General features: G+C 46.6%; 1 protein-coding gene across 3 annotated transcripts; it reads right to left on the reverse strand.

Annotated features, from left to right (window-relative positions):
* Positions 1–3,734: 3,734 nt before the first annotated feature.
* On the reverse strand, positions 3,735–16,981 carry ARHGAP35 (Rho GTPase activating protein 35). Of its 3 annotated transcripts, none has more exons than XM_053472698.1 (7): positions 16,758–16,981; positions 7,632–11,569; positions 7,395–7,539; positions 6,977–7,054; positions 6,344–6,475; positions 6,020–6,125; positions 3,735–5,887 (listed from the first exon to the last, which is right to left on the reverse strand). In XM_053472698.1, the coding sequence occupies exons 2-7, from the start codon at positions 11,307–11,309 to the stop codon at positions 5,578–5,580; spliced, it is 4,449 nt and encodes a 1,482-aa protein (XP_053328673.1). In that variant the 5' UTR covers positions 11,310–11,569; positions 16,758–16,981; the 3' UTR covers positions 3,735–5,577. The 3 variants fall into 3 exon arrangements, with proteins under 3 accessions (XP_053328673.1, XP_053328670.1, XP_053328672.1); XM_053472695.1 differs by having other exon boundaries at positions 7,389–7,539; positions 16,758–16,980; XM_053472697.1 differs by lacking the exon at positions 16,758–16,981 and adding an exon at positions 16,618–16,754 and having other exon boundaries at positions 7,389–7,539.
* Positions 16,982–18,480: the final 1,499 nt, after the last annotated feature.

Below are 18,480 nucleotides of genomic sequence, written 5' to 3' on the forward strand. Positions count from 1 at the left end.
TTATATTTCTGTTCTGGAAAAGTGTAAACTTCCATGTTACGTTCCAATTAGAGGAGTGGATTTCTAGGGAACTTTTATTTCTCAGTATAAAGAATGTATGAATACAAGCTGTTAGAACCGGCTTTACGGAAAGGAGTGCAATCTTTGGGTTTCCCCTAGAAAGTCCGGGTTTATCTTCAGTGACATTGTATCGGCCGGAGTGTCTTTAATACGGACCCCCCCGGCATTAGCTTAGATCTACCTGCTCTAGAGCCCCCTTCATCCCTTGTGGTGTGATAGAGGTGGAAGTCTGTACCACACCGCTACTGATTGATCTCTTGGGGTCTGTGAAGCAGATGATGTCATTCTCCAGGATGTGATGTCATATCCCCAACCTCAACATCATCTAGTTCAAAGGAGGAATCCGCTTGAAGTGGTCCCTATTACAGGTTGTACAGACTTCCACATCCAGACCCTGGCAAAACTATTAAATGTGCCCAAAAGTAGGCACAATACAAAATACTTTAATATGCATTTTTGGGTGGGGGGACTGCATGGAACACTAAACTTTCCTTTTCCTGGATAAAGAGGCAATAACCGCATCGTGCAATCAGTAAAGCGATCTTCAAGACTTTTTAATGATTTCACGTGCAATATACAGGGTTAGCCAAGGACTTTTTGTACAGTGAGATCAGTGAGTGGGAACCCTGAACCATCCATGTGCAACAGGTGGACAAGCTGACCTCCAAAGAAAACAACCCCTCATCATCCAACAGCGTTTCAAAATAAAGCAGATATCTAACGGTGTCTCCAAAAGAGAGATTTTTACATATATATATTTTTACTTGAGTAAAAACACATGAATATTCATCAAAAAATGTATTAACACAGCCATGACAGTAAAAAAATTGTATTTATTCCATCTATGTCTTTTTCTGGTAATCCACCGGTCACCACGGTCATGAAAGGGACCGGCAGCTTGAGAATGGTGCCAGCTGTATCAAATATGTAATTTATTATTATTTATGAATTGGAGATTATATTGATTGGTTATCGTGTCCTTTTTCCAACAAGAGCAACACTTCACATGTTCCACCACTAGGTGGCGCACTCAAGCCTTGCCTAGAACCAGTTATTTATTGGTTATTATTTTGATTTATTTTTAGAGCGCTATCACATTCCACAGCGCTGTGTAATGAGTAGATGAAAAGAATAAACATCAATAAATGTTAATAGTTTAACATAGTTTAATGGCTTCTTCAGCAAATAGTTAACTACTAACTAAAGCCTGTTTCTTTTTTTCAATGCAACCCATTTTCCATACTATTTACATAATTACTGCAGTGTGTCATGTTGCGTCTGACATCATACTATGACACAGTAATCGATTTGCTGTTGTGATGTCATTGTTATATGCTGCCATCTACTGGAGAATGTATAGAACTACTAGACAAATATTTTTCCTTTCCTTCTGAGCAAATATTTAAAAAATGATGAAAATCAGCTTTACTAATAATGCGTCGCGGATGTTTGGAGCAAACTCATTGTGTAGGTCAATAATGCTAACCTATATCGGGAAAATATTTTTTCTGTAGGACTTCTTCCTCTTTAGCATTGAGTGAGGGTCATAGGAAGGGCTAAGAATGTACTTCGCTCTCCCTGAGTCAGCGCTTGAGCTTACCGGCGGAAGTAGATCTCGTGCAGGGAGATGCGCGGTTGAATGCGTCCTGCATGACGCATATGGGGGGATTCTGCAGAATACCCCTCCCCCACGCCAAGAAAATTTAAAGGGGCCACACAGCTATCATACGTATTAAAGTGCATATGATCGCTGGAGAGCCAGGTTTTAGTTAAATCATTTAATTTATACTAGTTTTAAGGCTCAACACAAGAAAGGTGAGATCGGTGGCAGCCTGTGGCCAATATTACATTTTTTTGGTCTCTGATGTTCTTTTCCTTCTCCTCATCGACCCTTACAAGCTACAACTTAACAACAAAGAGGGGGGGTGACTTAATGGTGATGAATGATCATGCCGCTCCTCGGAAAATAATAAAGATTTATTTAGTGTGAACAACCATAAAATGTATATAAAATGTGGGATTTGGGAAAATGGACGGATCTTCCAGCCTCTAGGTGGCAGCAAAGTATCAAATTTTCAACGGATTCCGATTAGCGAAGAAGAAGCGACAGAACGGAACACTCGTCGATACCTAAAGATTAATAAAAGATACATTTATTTTATTCAAACTTTTTTTGGGGGATAATGTGAAAAAAGATCAATCATTGCCACTAAGGTTATAAATACTTAACTAAATACCATCGGCACTATTAAAGCGCTGCAGTCGTCTATTCTCTAAATACCCGATTGAGCAGAGTTCATACTTTGGTAACAGTAAATGCGGCGAGTGTCTGGAACTTAGCGATCACTTCCTAGCCCCTTTTGGCCACGACGTATCGTAGCGGCCGTAAGAAAGGGAAACGCTTGCGCGGGGAGCCTTTTGCCCCTTCTCTCTTGGGGTTTCAACTCCCTCGCTTCCTTATTGATTATGAGGGGCAAGTAAAAAATGCTGAGCTGGCCCTGTTTCATTTATAACTGGATGTGTAAGGAGGCTTTAAAGAAATCCAGCTGATATACAACTATACATTATACAGGGCCGGCCAAGCTCTTCCTACAGCAGAAGCTCACTGGGGATGGACCTTCGTAACATACAGCGGAGTGAATAGCGGACATACATCTCTTTCTTTAATGAATAGACCCCATTGTGCTTCCTTTCTGCATTTATATGGTCGGCCAGAAACGTGCAGAGACATTCACTGGGTGATTGAGAGCACTAAAGGCCACCAGCGGCTTGTGCCTGCGCCGCGACCTATACCGGCTACCGCTATATTACTGCCTACGAATTTGGCTTTAAAATGAGATTAAGGTTTCCGTGTTTACATCGGGACAAATAAGCAGATACAAATTTGAAGGAAATTGTATTAATTTTCAATTATGTCCGGTTAAGGTAGCAGAAAATATGTCGGAACAAAGTATGTACGAAGATGAAATAATCATTTGTGAATAAGGCAGCCGACACGGGCTGTCACTAAACGGAGAGACGACAGAAGACTTGAGGAGCGTTGTGTTTCAGCTGCTTGCCTTCGCTATACATTGTAAAGGTCCAAGTCCAATAATTAAATCAATGAGATTTCTTCTATGTCGTCTCCTTATTCTGGAGGGCCAGATGGAAAAACATGCTAAGTGTTGACCTTTTGTGATCGATAGTGATGTCAGAGAACCAAAAGCATGACTCCGCCTTTAGTGAATAAACCCCTCTGTTAGAGCAGGGTTTTCGCAATGCGTGTCGCAAACAAACAAAAAAACCCGGATTCATTATATCCCTGCTTGAACACAAGGGACTTGATGGATTTCAATAAATTTCATGGATCACCTTGTGATCATTTAAAGTCCTTGACTGTGTGTGGTCACGGTGTGGAGGAATGAGAAGGCAGCACTCTGCATATGAATGAAAGCGCATAGACCAGGGGCAAGTAAAGGGGCGATCGTGTCGGGAGTGCAGGCTGACGACTAAGCGCCATTTCACCGGCGGACATGCATAGCCATACGATGTTATATCATGAAACACCGATGAGTTCCCGCTCCCAATGTTACCATTCACACGCACATTCTAACACTGCAACACTGTATCCATATCGCAGGCATTCTGTAACAACGTGCCACTCAGCATTCATGCACAGAAAAAGCGGAGAGCGCTGGGAGTTTGTAACAAGATTTATTAGCTATGATACAAGTCACATTAAGGCCCTCGGAGTTTGTTCCAATTACAATGAGCAGACTCGCAGCAAATACATAATTCGGGGCACCTGCGGGAGGATCACATTCTCATGCACGAAATGACCCGCCCCCTCGATCACAACCAATGAACAGCAACAAACAGATCGGGAAAACAACCAGGGCCAATGAAAGGGATCCCTGGTCACTTCAAGTCACAGCGAGGCCTGCCGGCGTGGCATGCGCGTGTCAGCTGGCCCCCCGACGCACGCGTGTTTTAACACGATTGAAGATTTTCTCCAGCGTCCCGCATGCTCGCCCCGGCTCCTTCACAAAGCCCCACGCGCAGTGAGATTGATCCTCGGCCGTTAATCTGTTAATCCTGACATTGTTTACATTCTAGACAACAACCACTTACAAAATACCTCTCGACTCTAACGTACAAATCCCCGTCCAGAAACTCAGAAACCCCCCCAAGTCTACATCCTGGGTAAAGAGTCAGTTCCACTGTGCCGAAAAGGGAAAGCCACATTTAATTGACTGCAGTTTCACTAAGTGGGCTACATAGTGTTTTCTATTCGATAAGAGGGGGCGCTATAAGGAGAAAAAGTGGTCAAAAATACTCAGACGGCCAGTTACGCGCCTGATTCATCGACGTGACGGAAGAGAGGGGGGAAGCGTGGTCAGTTAGTGACAAAATACATTAAAGGGGACAATGTTAATATTAGTGGTCAGTCAATCTCACCAGAAGGTGTTAAGAATACATTAAAGGGGAGGAATAGGTGCAGGTTTAGCCGTCATGCACACGAGGAAATCAGTCTTGCTTTGAAAGTAAAATAACATTAGCTCGTAGAAAACGAAGCACGCTGGACCACCGGTGATTAGGCACCTCGGGGAGATCGGTCGCCGCAAACGGCAGCTCAAACCTACTGGCAGTTCGCTCAAATCCCAAGGCGCCCCTGGCTTTAAAAAAAAAAACGAAACAAAAAAATAAAGCAGGGGGAAGAGTAAGGGATAAAAACACCATTCAAACCTCTCCTACACATGTAACATGTGTGTGCACTCCGGCTCATGTCACACATTAGTGTTTTCTGTGTTGTAAAGTAAAAAGCATTCAATTGAGAACACATGCAGCTCCCGTGAACCCTCGTTTCCCGCGGGGGCCGCGCCTGTCTGTAAGTGCTAAGATATGTAGTGTGGCAGCGGAGACCTTGTATTAGGTTTGGATTATGTGGGCCGGAGAGGCACTGTTGTCCTATTACCATCAAAGATAAAGATGAAGCCCCCCCTAGACCTCCATCTAATCCAGAACGCATAGGACTGTAATTCAGTGTTACTCTCTTCATCCAGTGCCTCCCCCCTCTGTAGTCCAATTCATAACAGCGCTTGTATAATCCAGATGGAGTCACTCCTTGCGTAATCCGGATTGGTTTATCCATGTAGTATACAAGGACCTTGCCTCCATTCAGCACAGAATTAAGGCTTCTCTGTCCGAGGTGGGTCTTCCAGATCTCTCACGCAGAAGGTGTACCAGGCACGGCCTCTCTCGCACAGTTTAGTGTACCGGGGGAACTCCCCAACGTATTCCTTTACAGTGTACCAGGGTCCCCTCTCAGTAATGTACCACAGAACCCCCTTTTTTGTCTTGAACAGGTGTATTTTTTCACCATTACAGGGTCCATTCGTGGCTCAGACTCGCCATCTGGCCACGGCCGAAGTGGTCCCACATACGCAAATCCACCGGCCTGCTATACGAGGTCAGTGAGACAGGGAGGGGGCAATGGTTGCCTCCAGGCCACTAGAAGCTGATGGTTGGAGGGGTCAGTCACAGGAGGTTCTGCTCTGTGGACAGCAGATTTTGGGAAGGGGACACCGGAGTTAGGGGAGGGGACTGCGGTGGGGAAGGCTGGGACAGCGGTGGAGTGGAAGGGGAGCTTGGTGTGGGGAGGTCCACGGGCGGGCGCTGGTAAAAGAAGAAGGAGCACTGGTGGATGAAGAGCTCAATGATTGTCTGGTACGTGCGAGTCGCCGTCAAAGCGTCCATGGTGGTGAAATCCGGGCGCATCAGCGTCGGCCAGAAACAGATAGACAGATTCTCACTGGTCATTAGATTTATGTGATGGTGTTGGCTCACCCTAATGAACGAGAAAGAAGAGAGGGGCCGATTAAAGGAAACAGGAGGGTAGAGGAGGAGGACGACTCGCATACTGAGTTTGAAACAGGAGCCACAATGTTGTAAAGACAAAAAAAAAAAATTGGTCACTCACCGATTCAAGTGAGAAATGACATATTTGAAGATCTCGTGGTTTTCCTTGGGGAATTTCTTAAGAAGATCTTTCATGGCCTGAAGTTTCTGTTCTTGGTCATTTATCTCTGCAGAATACAGAAATATATTGAGCCATCTATATGCATTTATCTATATATAACAATACGCCTTACCGATTTTATCTCATCTAAAGGAAGGTTTAACATCCTGTGAGCCCCCCCCCCAGTACACAATGTTCTAATCTGTTCTTATTCTAGAATTCTAGCCCAGTTCTCTTGGCCTCCGCTTGGGTGACATCCATATTGTAATAAGTCAATGTCCTTACTGTATGCTTCCACCAGCTCAGCCTGCATGTTATACGGCACCAGAGGATCGGGCAGTTCCGCAAAGAAGCTCTTCATGGCTCCAGCGACGGTGTTCACCGTGAAATCCTTCTCCGCCAAGTCCAGGTTATGATCTAAAAAATAAAATAAAAAAATATGCATATGTACAAAAACAGGCACCGATTACATCAGAAAGTAAACGCAGACACGCTAAGCAGCTCCTAAATATGCCAGTTGAAGGAGCCATGACAACGATTTTAAAGCAGACCCTTCACCTCAACAGAATTAATAATATATTATATATAGATGTGACGCGCGAGCAGCGAAGGTTTGCCACGTGGCCAGTTTGCCAGCCCAGGCCTGGTATTTCCCTTTAGTTTGGGGAATTATTGCTTTGTGAATACCGCAGAGCTTATACTCCGTCCCAAGACTTCCAGCTTAAGGGAGAAACTTCTGGATAAGTAGGAAAATTGCCATGTTACGAAGTGAAAGTTACACAGTTTTAAGCTCGTGTGCGCATGACTTCCGGCTCCGGGCGTTAAGCTTCTTTGCAATCCGTGAGTCTCAATGTAACCTACTTCCCAGGCTTCGTACAAAGCCCTTGCTTTTTTTAGGTTTTCAAAACCGTTTTTTACCTTGATCAAACTGTCGTTGCAGAGAATCCATCTCAGATTTGTTCCCGCTAACTCGATAAATGCCTTCAGTGCTCATTCCTGGGGTGATAAAGCAAGAAAGGAAAAAAAACGCGTTAGACCAAGTTGCCAACCATCACAGAGCGGCATGCACCCACCCCAAATCTGGATCTAGTAGCCCCTGGAATGATTTGGCTCAAATGTATTGATTTATATGCCGAGATCCGCAACGGAAACATAATGGCACGGGGTTAGGTTACATGCAATAATATCGGTTACACTAGGAATGCAGGAGAGGAGGGGAGACAAAGAAAGAAAAGGAGCACAGGGGCAACAACGAACGCTGGCAACGGAAGCAAACGTGCACTTTGCAAGCCCCTAATCTGAATTTGAAAAGTAAGTATCACACACACACCCTCACCCGTGGCCTCGATGTACTCAACACATTTCTCAATGAATATCGGGATGGGTCTTTCAGGGGTCACCAGACTACTCAGCGGAATTCCAAAGTAGTTGCTTTCCCACATGGTCTTGGCAATGGATGGACGAAGTTTTGGCTTTGTTTTCTGAGGAGAAAAAAAGGACAATGTCAGGGCGTTGCAACGACAACAAAGCTACCTTGTGCTATCGACGCCAGCATCTCCACTCCCAGAAATACCTTAGTGGTCCTTCTCAAGCTGCGCAGCAGGTTCCTCTTGCGCGGGTCCTCTCCATCTGCCTCATAGGAATTGGTGGTATTGTCCCCCTTGGGTCCCTGCGTCCCAATCTCTTCCTCTTTCCTTCGGATCGGTCCCAGCTCGTCATCACTGCCTACGCTTAAACTGCTCCGGTAGCTGGAAAACTTGCCAAGCTTGGCACACTTGGCACGGTATAATACAGGTTTGGTAACGATGGAAGCTTTTCTCGCTCTCTCTAATGAGTTTGTGTCCATATCACTATCGGAGCCATTGCCGCTGCCGTTGGACTGGGGCTTGTTGGTGTTGCGTATAGTGATTATCTTGCCTTGGGTGCTGTCGTGGGGCACCGAGTAGATGTTTTCCTCTAGGTTCCTTGGCTTCACCACCGAGTCAATAGGCTCTGCATAGTCGGAAGGGTCGAAAGCTTCAGAGGGGGGCCAAGTGAGCGAGGTTAAGGACTTCCTGTGGCCGTCACGAGCCCCAGAGTCTAGGTATGCTAGGTCAGCCTTGGAGATTTCGAACGGGATGGGAGGCTTTGGTTTGAGGGGTGGAGGTACCTTGTTGTTGAGTTTGCTCTCTAAGGTGCTCATGACAGAGATGTAGGAGAGGCTTTCGCTCTCCTCCAACTCCCTGCTCAGTTTTGAGTGGTCCCTGTGGTGCGATAATATAGTCGACTCGTCCCGGAATACGATATGCTGCGGGGGAGGCTCCACGTCTTCCTCCGAGTCATGCGTGTGGGAATTGCAGAGGGGAGAACCGGCACGTGGCGAGCTGAACACTTCTTCTGTAGTGCTGCAGGCCTCTGCCGTGTTATCGTACATGTGCGAGGCCTCAATTATCACCTTCTTCTCAACCACGTCCTTGAAATAGGGGTAGAACATATCCAACTTTGGCTGCGCCTGACCACACAGTAACCTCAGAAACTTCCCATCGATGTCTTGAGCTATTTCCTCTCCCTCCTTCAACTGGTCTCGGGTTATATTATCAAAGAGGGCTTCAGGACCCTCGGTCAGGGCAATGATCTGCACGGGAACAATGTCCTGTACTTCGCCCAGAAAGGCACGCAGCATAGCTAGGGATGCGCGTCGCTTGGCCGCGTAGAAGGCCATATAGCCATGGACCAGTCGAGTCTTCCGAATGTTAAAAGAGGCGTGATATGACAAAATGAGAAGCTCCAGGCGGCGCTTCTGACTCCCAATGGGCAGATCAAGAAGCACAGAGCCACCGACACCGCAATGAGAGGGTCGGTAAGTGTGCGGCTTCAGCGCATGGAGCACGTCCTCCACGTTAAAGATATCTCCACACATGAGGCACATGACAATACGTAGGTCACAATCCGCAAGATCTTTGATGCTTGGCGTGGAGCCGATCACGTTGAGGTTTCTTTTGGACTCGAGCAGCCCCCGCAAGATCTGGCTGATCTGCTTCTCGTTAATGTTTCGCCCGTAGCCCATTCCGGTAGAGGCTGCATCGAGGAAGACGCACTGCAGCTTGCTGGCTACCTGCTGGCCTTGCTGGATTAGGCTATGAGCCGTCTCTCCGCTTGTGTCTCCCCTCCTGTTGACAAGGATCAAGGTGAGCGGCAGCTGAAGCAGGTAATTATCCCTCCGGCCCAGGCTGGACTCTCGACTCTTCTCAATACTCTCGACCACATAAAAAAGAGACTCCTTAGAGTTGTATAGGCACAGGCATCCGTGCGGCAGGAAGGTGGGTGTCTGGAAGGAGTTAACCGGGAGACGCACGTTGCCCTCGATGGGGCGCAGCGAGAGCTCATACATTTTCCCATCGATCACGTATTTGTCATCGTTAGTGCAGAGGGCGCGAATCTCATTGGCAAGTTCTCGGGCAAGCCCATCCTTGCCGAGGATCACCAAGTTGATTCTGTCTACATTTGGATCCTTGTGAAGCCGGTCATAAGGGTACGTGCACCGGGAGTGGAGCAGCTGCTCAATCTTGGTGTCCACACACATAGGGTTGCTTGGGCAGGTGTCCTTCGTGGGATGATAGACGAAGTGAATATGTTTGAGGATGAGGGCATCTCTCTCTGCCTGAAGCTTATGCAGAGCTTTGAAGCGTTGCTCCTCGCCTAGAACGTCTTGGATCACCCCCATCTTTTCTTTGCTGGGCTTTGCATCAAGTCCCAACTCATAAAAAAGCTCAGAGTATTCGAGCAATAGTTCCTGGAGCTCCTCCTTGGCTTTGTCAATGATCTCTTTCTGATGTCTGCTGTAGATATCCATATATACAGGTTCTTCTAACCACTGGTAAAATTCCTCACTCATAATGAAGCTGCGAGCCTCTTCCCAAGGCTTTCCTGGCGTGATGAAGGGGGACGTGCTCAAATTCTCCTTGAAGGCCCTTCTCATTTCTGCCTTTTTCCTTGCATTCCTTAACTTTTCTAGGTGAATACTATATACATCTGCAGCAGACTGTGTCTCCAGCAAATCATAAGGTATACGGTTATCCTCTACCTTGTCAATGTAGCTGGTCAGGTCCCAGGGTGCCTCCTCTAGGACCACAAACCACTTGTGGAAGTCTGCTTTTGACTCTAGCAGTTTGGCCACCTTGGCCCAGCTCAGGTGGTCTAATTCATCCAGGTCAGGCACAAGGTTGTCTAACGCAAGCGGCAAACCGGACAGAAAAACCTTGCGGCGCCACTCTATATGCTCCTGTTTGAGTCTCTGAACGTGCTGTTGGAAAAGCTTCCTGGCTTTTTCTGTGCCTTCCAAATACACGTAGTCCTGGTATTCATTGGAACCTTGCATACGCCGGGAAACAGCGAGCCACATATCATTATGAGACTTTACTACGCGTCCTACCAGCCACTCATATTTGTCCTTTGCCGCTGCGATCTGCTGGCTTTGCTGCTTCAGCGCTTCAAAATAAGGAATGATCTTGGACTTGCCGCGGCTTTTGTCAATCAGCTGTATTAGAGCAGTGAACGCTAGGTCTACATTGACATTGGATCGGGCTGAGGTTTCTACCACTTGCAAGTTCTTTTTGCTGAGCGCAAACGTGTGAGCATCGCGGATATAGCGCTCTACGCCTTCATCACACTTGGTCAGTACTAGCACGATAGGCTTCTTGGTCTTGGCTAACTGAGTGTACAAGTTGGACATGAATTTTAACTGATCGTCAAAATTCCTGTTCATGCCACGGCTAACATCTACGCAAAGCAGAAAGCCATCTACCTGAAGCTTGCCATCGGGCATCTGCTTCTGCTCAAAGTCCTGCTCCAGACCCAGCTGATCCGTACAGAAGTACATGAGTTTTTCAGCAGATGCCAGCTTGCTGGAGGCAGCTCTCTTGATGTAAGGCTGCAGAGCAGTACTACGATGAGGCTGAAAGGTCTGATCATCTATGAACTCGGTTTGCTCCACCACATGAACCTTGCATTCCACGCAGTCGTCCAGACAGCGGACCACTTCGCCCCAGTATAGAAAGTGGTCATTGTTTACAACGCGGCCCCCAAAGTCACTGGTGCTCAGGACGGATGTGTGGTCCAGGTGAAAGTCATCTGCACTTGGTCGCACAAAACGGTTACACAGGCACGATTTGCCTATGCCACACTGGCCCTTATCCTTCTCTGTGCCTGAAAGTCCCACCACGCTGACACTATAGGTGGGCACTCGCACATCTTGTTTTCGTGCCATCATCATGGCGCACCACTCATCCTGCCCAAATCAACAGCTGCTGCGGCAACGCCTCACACTGCCACCCCATGCACGGAGTCGTGCCTCCGACACAACCTTCAGGAACGTTTTGAGCAGGAACCAGTTCTGTTGCCCCATGCAATCTTTCCTTGTAGGAGGGACACTAGGAGGAGATCACCAGGGCTTTCTTCCACACCTCAATACTTCTGAAGAACAGGCTGTTTGGCCATATACAGAAGTCATATCCAGGTACCAAACATAGAGGCCTGTAAAGGAAAAGAGGACTTATAGTTAGGACCGCATATCAGGACTGGTAGTATGACATCATGCAGACAACGCAACATCACACAAGCACGAGATAAATGAGGAATACAAATATTGTCTGTTTATCGTCATGTAAAAGTCATGGGTTAAAAGAAAGGCAAATGCACCTTGTAAGAGTGACGTCATCAAAAAAACATGTATTACGACAAAAGCATCGAGAGCAAGCTCGTTTCACATTATAGAAACAGAGGAGAAGGTGAAAGCCAGGGAAAGCCAAAAGGCCTAATTCCGGCTGTTGAAGATTATCCTCAGCTAGCTACAGGACTATAGCTCTGTGGATAATGGGACTTATAGTCAAGCAGCAATTGGAAAATTACCCCAGACTTCACCTTCTCAAATAATACTGAAAAAAATAGCCTTGAACTATAACTGCCGTGATTCTGGACAGCTTCCTAAGATAGTAGCCTAGAACTATATCAGTGGCGACTCAATAGCAGCTGCTGGCTGCTGGAACAAAACCTCATAATAAACATGGAACTCGCAGGGGTCAGACAAGAGAGTAGGGAATCCGGAGCCTCTGAGAGCGCCCGGAACTCGTATGCTCTTACACACAAACATTTATTCCTCTAAAATCATCGAATGGCATCTCGACACGAAGGCAACAATGTTTCCAAAGCTCTCCGATATTAGTCGAGAAATACGAGGCGATTAAAAATGTAATTTATCGTCATTGTACCATCATCTATACATAGCACGGGCATCGAATGCCAACACCGCTGCATTGTATTTAAATCCGCTGTGATTAAATATTAAAGGTAAAAAAGGCTGAATTCCACGTTGCCGCTGACCTCTTTAAAAAGTGAACTGGATGTTCCTGCAGACGCGGCCTTAATAGAACATTAAACCGATCTGTTCAGCATAACACGGTCTGACAGAATACCCGGCAGTAACGGGATCGGATTGAGGTAGACGGTATATATATATATACAGAAAAAGAAGATGAATACGGCATCAGGTCTGGGACAAAACGTCCAGTCTGGAGAAACCTGAAATTTCAGTTTATTCCATTACCGAGGACGAGCGATTACTGGACGCTTACTGCGCGTCTACGGGATGATGGATGATAAAGGAGAGGGACGGGGTGTCTCTCGTGGCCCCCCGGGGAAGCTTATATAGAAGGTCGGTGCAGCATACAGCTCTCCACCTACTGCCGGGGCTGATATGCTGAGATTAAAGGGGCCACTCCCGCCATCATATGAAAGGTGTGTGGCCCTTTTAAGTTTACGTGTGGTCCTTTTTGCAAACGCGTGTCATGTGCTCGCCTCCCGTCAGAACCAGCACCGGCTCCGCTGAACGCAACGCATGCACACCCAAAAAGTCTTCCCCCTTTATTTCAAAGGAAACGCTTTCCTGCCACTGATTGGCTGCTGAAGCCATTTATTTCACTGGAAGTACGGCTTTAGACAAACTAAATTCCTTATGATATGGGACAGGGGTCGCCGACAGACGTTTCTCCAGACGCTAACTTATACCCCACATGATGCCGGGCAAACGAGACCATTAGACGATGCACCGGCTGACTGCCGCCGGCCACACGCAAACTCAACTCTATACCAGTGTGCTGTACACTCAACCTGTAGCCCGAACCGGACCCTCAGGGACCACAGCAGCAAACTATAACCTTTACACTGTCATCCTTCAGAGAGCAGACTCTGTCGCCCATGTATTATAATAACCGTAATAATAACAATAATAACCGTAATAATAATAATAATAATAATAGCTTTTTCGCCCAATACCGGGCTTGGGATTGAACTCTAATGGGAAGTGTCTGCTCCAATCACAGGCCTAGTCTAACCAAAAAGGGAGGGGCCTACCAGCTGCATTGAATGTTTTCCATGGGAATCTATCATGAAAGCCGCAAACCGACGGATTTCAGTTGATCCTCCTTCGGTGCCATTTTTTCTGCCCCTTGTGGCAACGCAAAGCCACGGAAATCGCCAAGAATGAGAAAACGAGAGAATATTCTTAAAAACGCTCCTAAAGCTGTAACTAAGTGCGGCAGAAACTTAATTCCTAGTTCTGTTAAAAGCCAAAAAATCCCTCAGAGATAATTATTTAGCTGTATAAAGCTTTGATGGATGATTTTTTTTTTCTGGGAGTCCCTTAATCGTCATGTGACGTGAAAGTAGGAGCTGATAGGTTGTTGCCATAGACACTGAAAAAAGGTTCTTAAACGTTTGGGTTGCTTTTATCTGATTAAACAGACCCGTTTTAAATGGACAAATTAACGGAACAGAACCTTTAAAAGACGTAAGGCTGATGGACAAACTTGGTCTGCATAAGAGACCATCCAACAGGAACGTGTTTTGTTCCTCTAAATGTATAACACGGCTGTGACAAAGTCCAGCGTCCGGTTATTCAACCGATCTGGAATTCTTATATGCAGGGGGGGGGGCGTTTTCACCTCTCCCTCTAATAACCAGCGACGAGGCGGCAGAGAGAATTCTTGGTAGATGTATTTACGGTTTCCTGAGACACTCCTTAGTACTTTGTAAGGATATTATTGATCTGCCTCTTGCAAATTGCAAGTAAAGAATGTAATGTAAACTAAGACGGGGGTCCCCTGCGCCCATCAGCATTCCAAGACATTTAGGACGATGCTCTGCTTCCAGCTTTGTGGAAGACCCAGCACACAAAGCAGGCTCCGTGAAGACATGGTTGGAAGAGCTTGGCATGGAAAACGTTGACCGGCCCCAAAGACCCCCGAACTCAACCCCATTGGACACCTTTGGGATGAACTGGAATGGAGATTGTGAGCCGGGCGTCTCGTCCAACATCAGTGTCTGACCTCACAGACGCTCTACTGGATGGACGGGCAAAAATTCCCACAGAAACACCCAAAACCCAGTGGAAATCCTTCCCAGAAGAGCGGAAGCCGTTATAGCCGCAAAGGGCGACCAACTACATATTAATGTCTATGTATTTATAATATGATGTCATCAAAGTCCCTGTTGGTGTAACGGTCAGGCGTCCCAATACTTTTGTCCATACAGTCTATATCAACTTCATATTAAACTGAAGAGGGTCTGTTATTTTTCCCCAAACAGCATTGAAAGTAAAAATATTCCAACTGCTACGAGGTCAACACTGATCCATTACAAATAGAAGCCGATTAACCAAAAGCTTGACGTACATCAAATGTAAGGGTTTTCGGTAGCCTCTGCTGCCAGACTCGGGGACACCGATGGCATTTGGCCGAATGAAGAATAAACATCACCAACCCTACAGAGAAGTCTGGGCCGGGTTCAAGAGCAAATCCCGGGGGGGCGGGGACCCTAACGCCTAAAATCCAGCCTCGCTGGCTAACCTTTTCCTGTGTTATACAGACGCTCCTCTCTCCTGCCTCCAGGGATAAAGGGCCTGCTAACTCCTAATGCCTCCACGCTTTAGTCCACCCCTGACTGGTGAAAAAATGTAAAAAATGTCCCCTCTAGCACACTTTGCATTAGACCAACACATTGCCATCACAGCAGAAAACGACTGCAGGAGGCATAAAAAGAAAAAACATTGTTACACCAAATATCGACGGGAACTCATTAAAGACAGGTGACGGCTAAACAATGTTTCCAGCACACGCGGCGTTACCGGCAGGAAAAACTTTTTTCAACTGTTTAGATATTTTAACAGATTAGATGAACGAAGTCAACCCGACGCCATAGATTCTCTCAACAACAAACTGGAACGAGTACAAAGATAAATAAATGAAGAAAAAGAAGAAAGGAGAAGAATGCATATAGTTGAGAAGCTCCACTACGACGGTGTAAAAACGAGCAGAGATTAACAAAAAATGTAAAGAAATAAAATCACATTTTGGGGGATTTCGGATATATTTAAGCGCGAATTAAATATAAGCAGTGCAGCCGGTGTAACGGAATATAACGGAAGAGCACAGACAGACAGAGCATTAGTGAGATTCTTTGACGGTCTGAAAGCCATCTGTGCAGCTTAACACGTATTCACCTACCAGCGTCCGTAACACTCTACACGCCGACGGCATCCGCGGAACGCTCCTCTAGATTGCAAGCTTGCGAGCCGAGCCCTCTTTCCCTAATGTATTGGTTAGTCTGCCAGCTCTAATTGTTTCAGATCCTTTGAATGTACGGACTGCAAGAAGCGCTACGGAACCTGTTGGCGCCATATAATTACCATGACAATGCTACAAGACGTGCTAATGAATGTGCGTGTAGATGTGGCAGCGGATGACCTCAGCTTCTGTTACAGGTTTATTAAATCTCTCATACGGCCGGTCTGTTTGTGTCCAGATGCTGTCTGTCGCTACTCAATTAGCAATCGAGTAACCCGGCACTCACACTCCACGATCCATCTGCACCGGACTCAACCATGCGCAGACTCACCGGTCCGTGCGACCCACGGAATCAGAGCGTTAGTAAAATCTATAAGTCATTCAGGCCTCGATCTGTCGGCGAACGCGGAGAGTCGTGCGAATGCATTAACAGTAAACACCATTCATTAACACGGACGAAACAATGAAGTGGGTGATGGGAGTTGCCAGACCGCCACAACACGCGTGGATCTATTCACAAACGACGCCGGCTGCGAAACGGGATCGTTCTTTGTACCCTTGTTCGTTATCCGGGGTATTTTGAACAATTCCACGGAATTAGAAAAGGCTCTAAAAGCGGGATGATTGCACAGCGAGGGAGACTCAGCAGTTATTTGCTGGCGGGGGTTAACAGTCTGCGGGATCGCTACGTGTTAAACACACGCACACATGCTTCTGTATTCACACATGCACGCTGCATGACATGACATGTACGGCACACGGCGAGGGTGTATGTCTGCATGGAGCGCTAGGTGGGCTTCACATTGTCTGAGCTGCAGAGTACGGCTTTTAAGCTCATGGTATCCATGCTTCCCACTGGGAAGGTCCCTATAGCTCCATGCACACATCATACAGTCAGCTGTCCAGGACCGACAGAAACACACATATAGATGTATAGGGGACGCCTCCCCCACCGCCTCTCACCCGTGATCCTGGGGTCCTTTCTGTCTGTGTCAGGGTTACTCGGGTGTAGACGAGGCCCTGGCTAGGGTTTCCGGGTGTATTATCTGGGGGGGGGTCTAGGGGAGGTGTTTAAAAGGCCCAGTCAGCGTTTCCGGACATACTTGCTATTCCTGGCTGAAGCTGAGCCCCCGGCCGCGTTTTCTTGGTATATCCGGGGGACTCGGGTCTTGCTGAGTCCCCGGTCGCGGTTTCCGGGTGTATCCGGGTGACTCGGGTGTCTCCTCCTGTAATGGCGGCTCCTTCCTTCCGGCGGGCGCGCGGGCGCGGGCACGAGCTGAGGAGAAAGGGCGGCGGGTGCGCGCCAGGAGGAGCGCCTCCGGAAGTCGGCCATTTTCCTACTCTCAAACGAATGTAAGTCATAGGGCTATCACTCACCGGAAGTACATCGGGCGCCATATTGCTACACTTATTTTTTTCCCCTTGTTAAACTTTATTGAGATAACAATGTCATGTGAACATGGGTTCTTAGATGTAGGAGTGCTTCACGCCGTGCATCAGCTTGTTGTCTGCCTCCTATTTATAATAGCTTTCCTATTGCAGGCTCCATAGTCTGACGTTTGCAGTCTGGAATAGCTTAATACTGGGCTGGGCTGAGTTATCCGGCTGCATATGGAGGCCCAGCCACAGCTATCAGTATTGTGCAATGTATTCGGTGATAAATAAGCTGCAGTGCAGTCCTAGCGGTGACATAGTTAAATGGGAGCTGCATTTTGTGTAAGCAGATTCCAGGAACCGTCTATAGCTTTGCTTTCCTCTGCCAGCATTTCCACGGGGAGCAGAGTAATGGAATACGGTGTAAAGGACCTAAAAAAATATGATGTGACACATAAAGAATCTCCATTACCGGATAAAATGTTATTTAACGGAACAGTGATAATATATTATTCCGCCCGTTTCTCTCCGCCCAACAGTTTTCTATTATTTTGCCCCCCCACACACACGATTAGAATTATTATTATTATTATTTTTCTGGCTATACTTATTACTTTTAGCAACCGGTCCAAAAACACATGGTTATTTTTTTCTCCTTAATTTTAATAATTTTTTTGGGGGGGACTGCTGCCCTAATCACCCTAGTGCATACCGCACTAGGGTGATTAGGGCAGCAGTCCCCAAAAAAATAAAAGTATAGCCAGAAAAATAATAATAATAATTCTAATCGTGTGTGTGGGGGGGCAAAATAATAGAAAACTGCTGACCAGGGCTGGACTAGAGGTGACTAAGCGCCCCTGGCACTTTAAAGCCAGCCGCCGCCAAACGATGTACATGTGGCTACAAGCTTCATACCTGAGGCTACTTGTTAGGCTTTAATGCTCTTGCGGTCAGTTGCCGCGCATATCCAGCCAGCGGTCGCACACTGCAGGACCTGATCTGCTGGAGCAGTAAAAAGGCTATTGGGGGGCTACTGGCCGCTGGCTCACAAGCCATTTGCTCAGTATACCAGATGGCCAGTCCAGGCCTGCTGCTGACCATAACAGCATGATTGGCACAATGCCTAAAATCGCACTTGACGTATAATACACATAAATGGAAGGACCAGCCCTTATATATACTTCTGTCGTAGATACAATTAAATAAAACAATATTTATGAATGAGGAGCATCGCTTTATACGGTGTGATTTCTTTCCTAGATCTGCACTTTGATGAGCCTGTCGCATTATCAAGAAAAAAATTATACATTACCGTATAGGGTTTTTTGTTTGTTTTTTTTCCTTGTTTTCACGGGACACATTAATAAATTAACCAATATTACTGATAATACATTAAAAACTGAATGATTTTTCTATGGCGTTTGTGATTAAGGGAGTTGGGTTGACCAAAAT

Source organism: Spea bombifrons, chromosome 8, assembly GCF_027358695.1.
Source record: "Spea bombifrons isolate aSpeBom1 chromosome 8, aSpeBom1.2.pri, whole genome shotgun sequence".
NCBI lineage: Eukaryota > Metazoa > Chordata > Amphibia > Anura > Pelobatidae > Spea > Spea bombifrons.

What these genes read in the sequence shown, in the direction of transcription:
- ARHGAP35 (XM_053472695.1), bottom strand. Translation starts at nt 11,309, where the DNA reads ATGATGATGGCACGAAAACAAGATGTGCGAGTGCCCACCTATAGTGTC. An exon ending in GCTTGAGAAGGACCACTAAG is followed by an intron (nt 7,540 to 7,631) that starts GTATTTCTGGGA and finishes TTTTCTCCTCAG; the next exon opens with AAAACAAAGCCAAAACTTCG. An exon ending in TGAGCTGGTGGAAGCATACA is followed by an intron (nt 6,126 to 6,343) that starts GTAAGGACATTG and finishes TGTATTCTGCAG; the next exon opens with AGATAAATGACCAAGAACAG.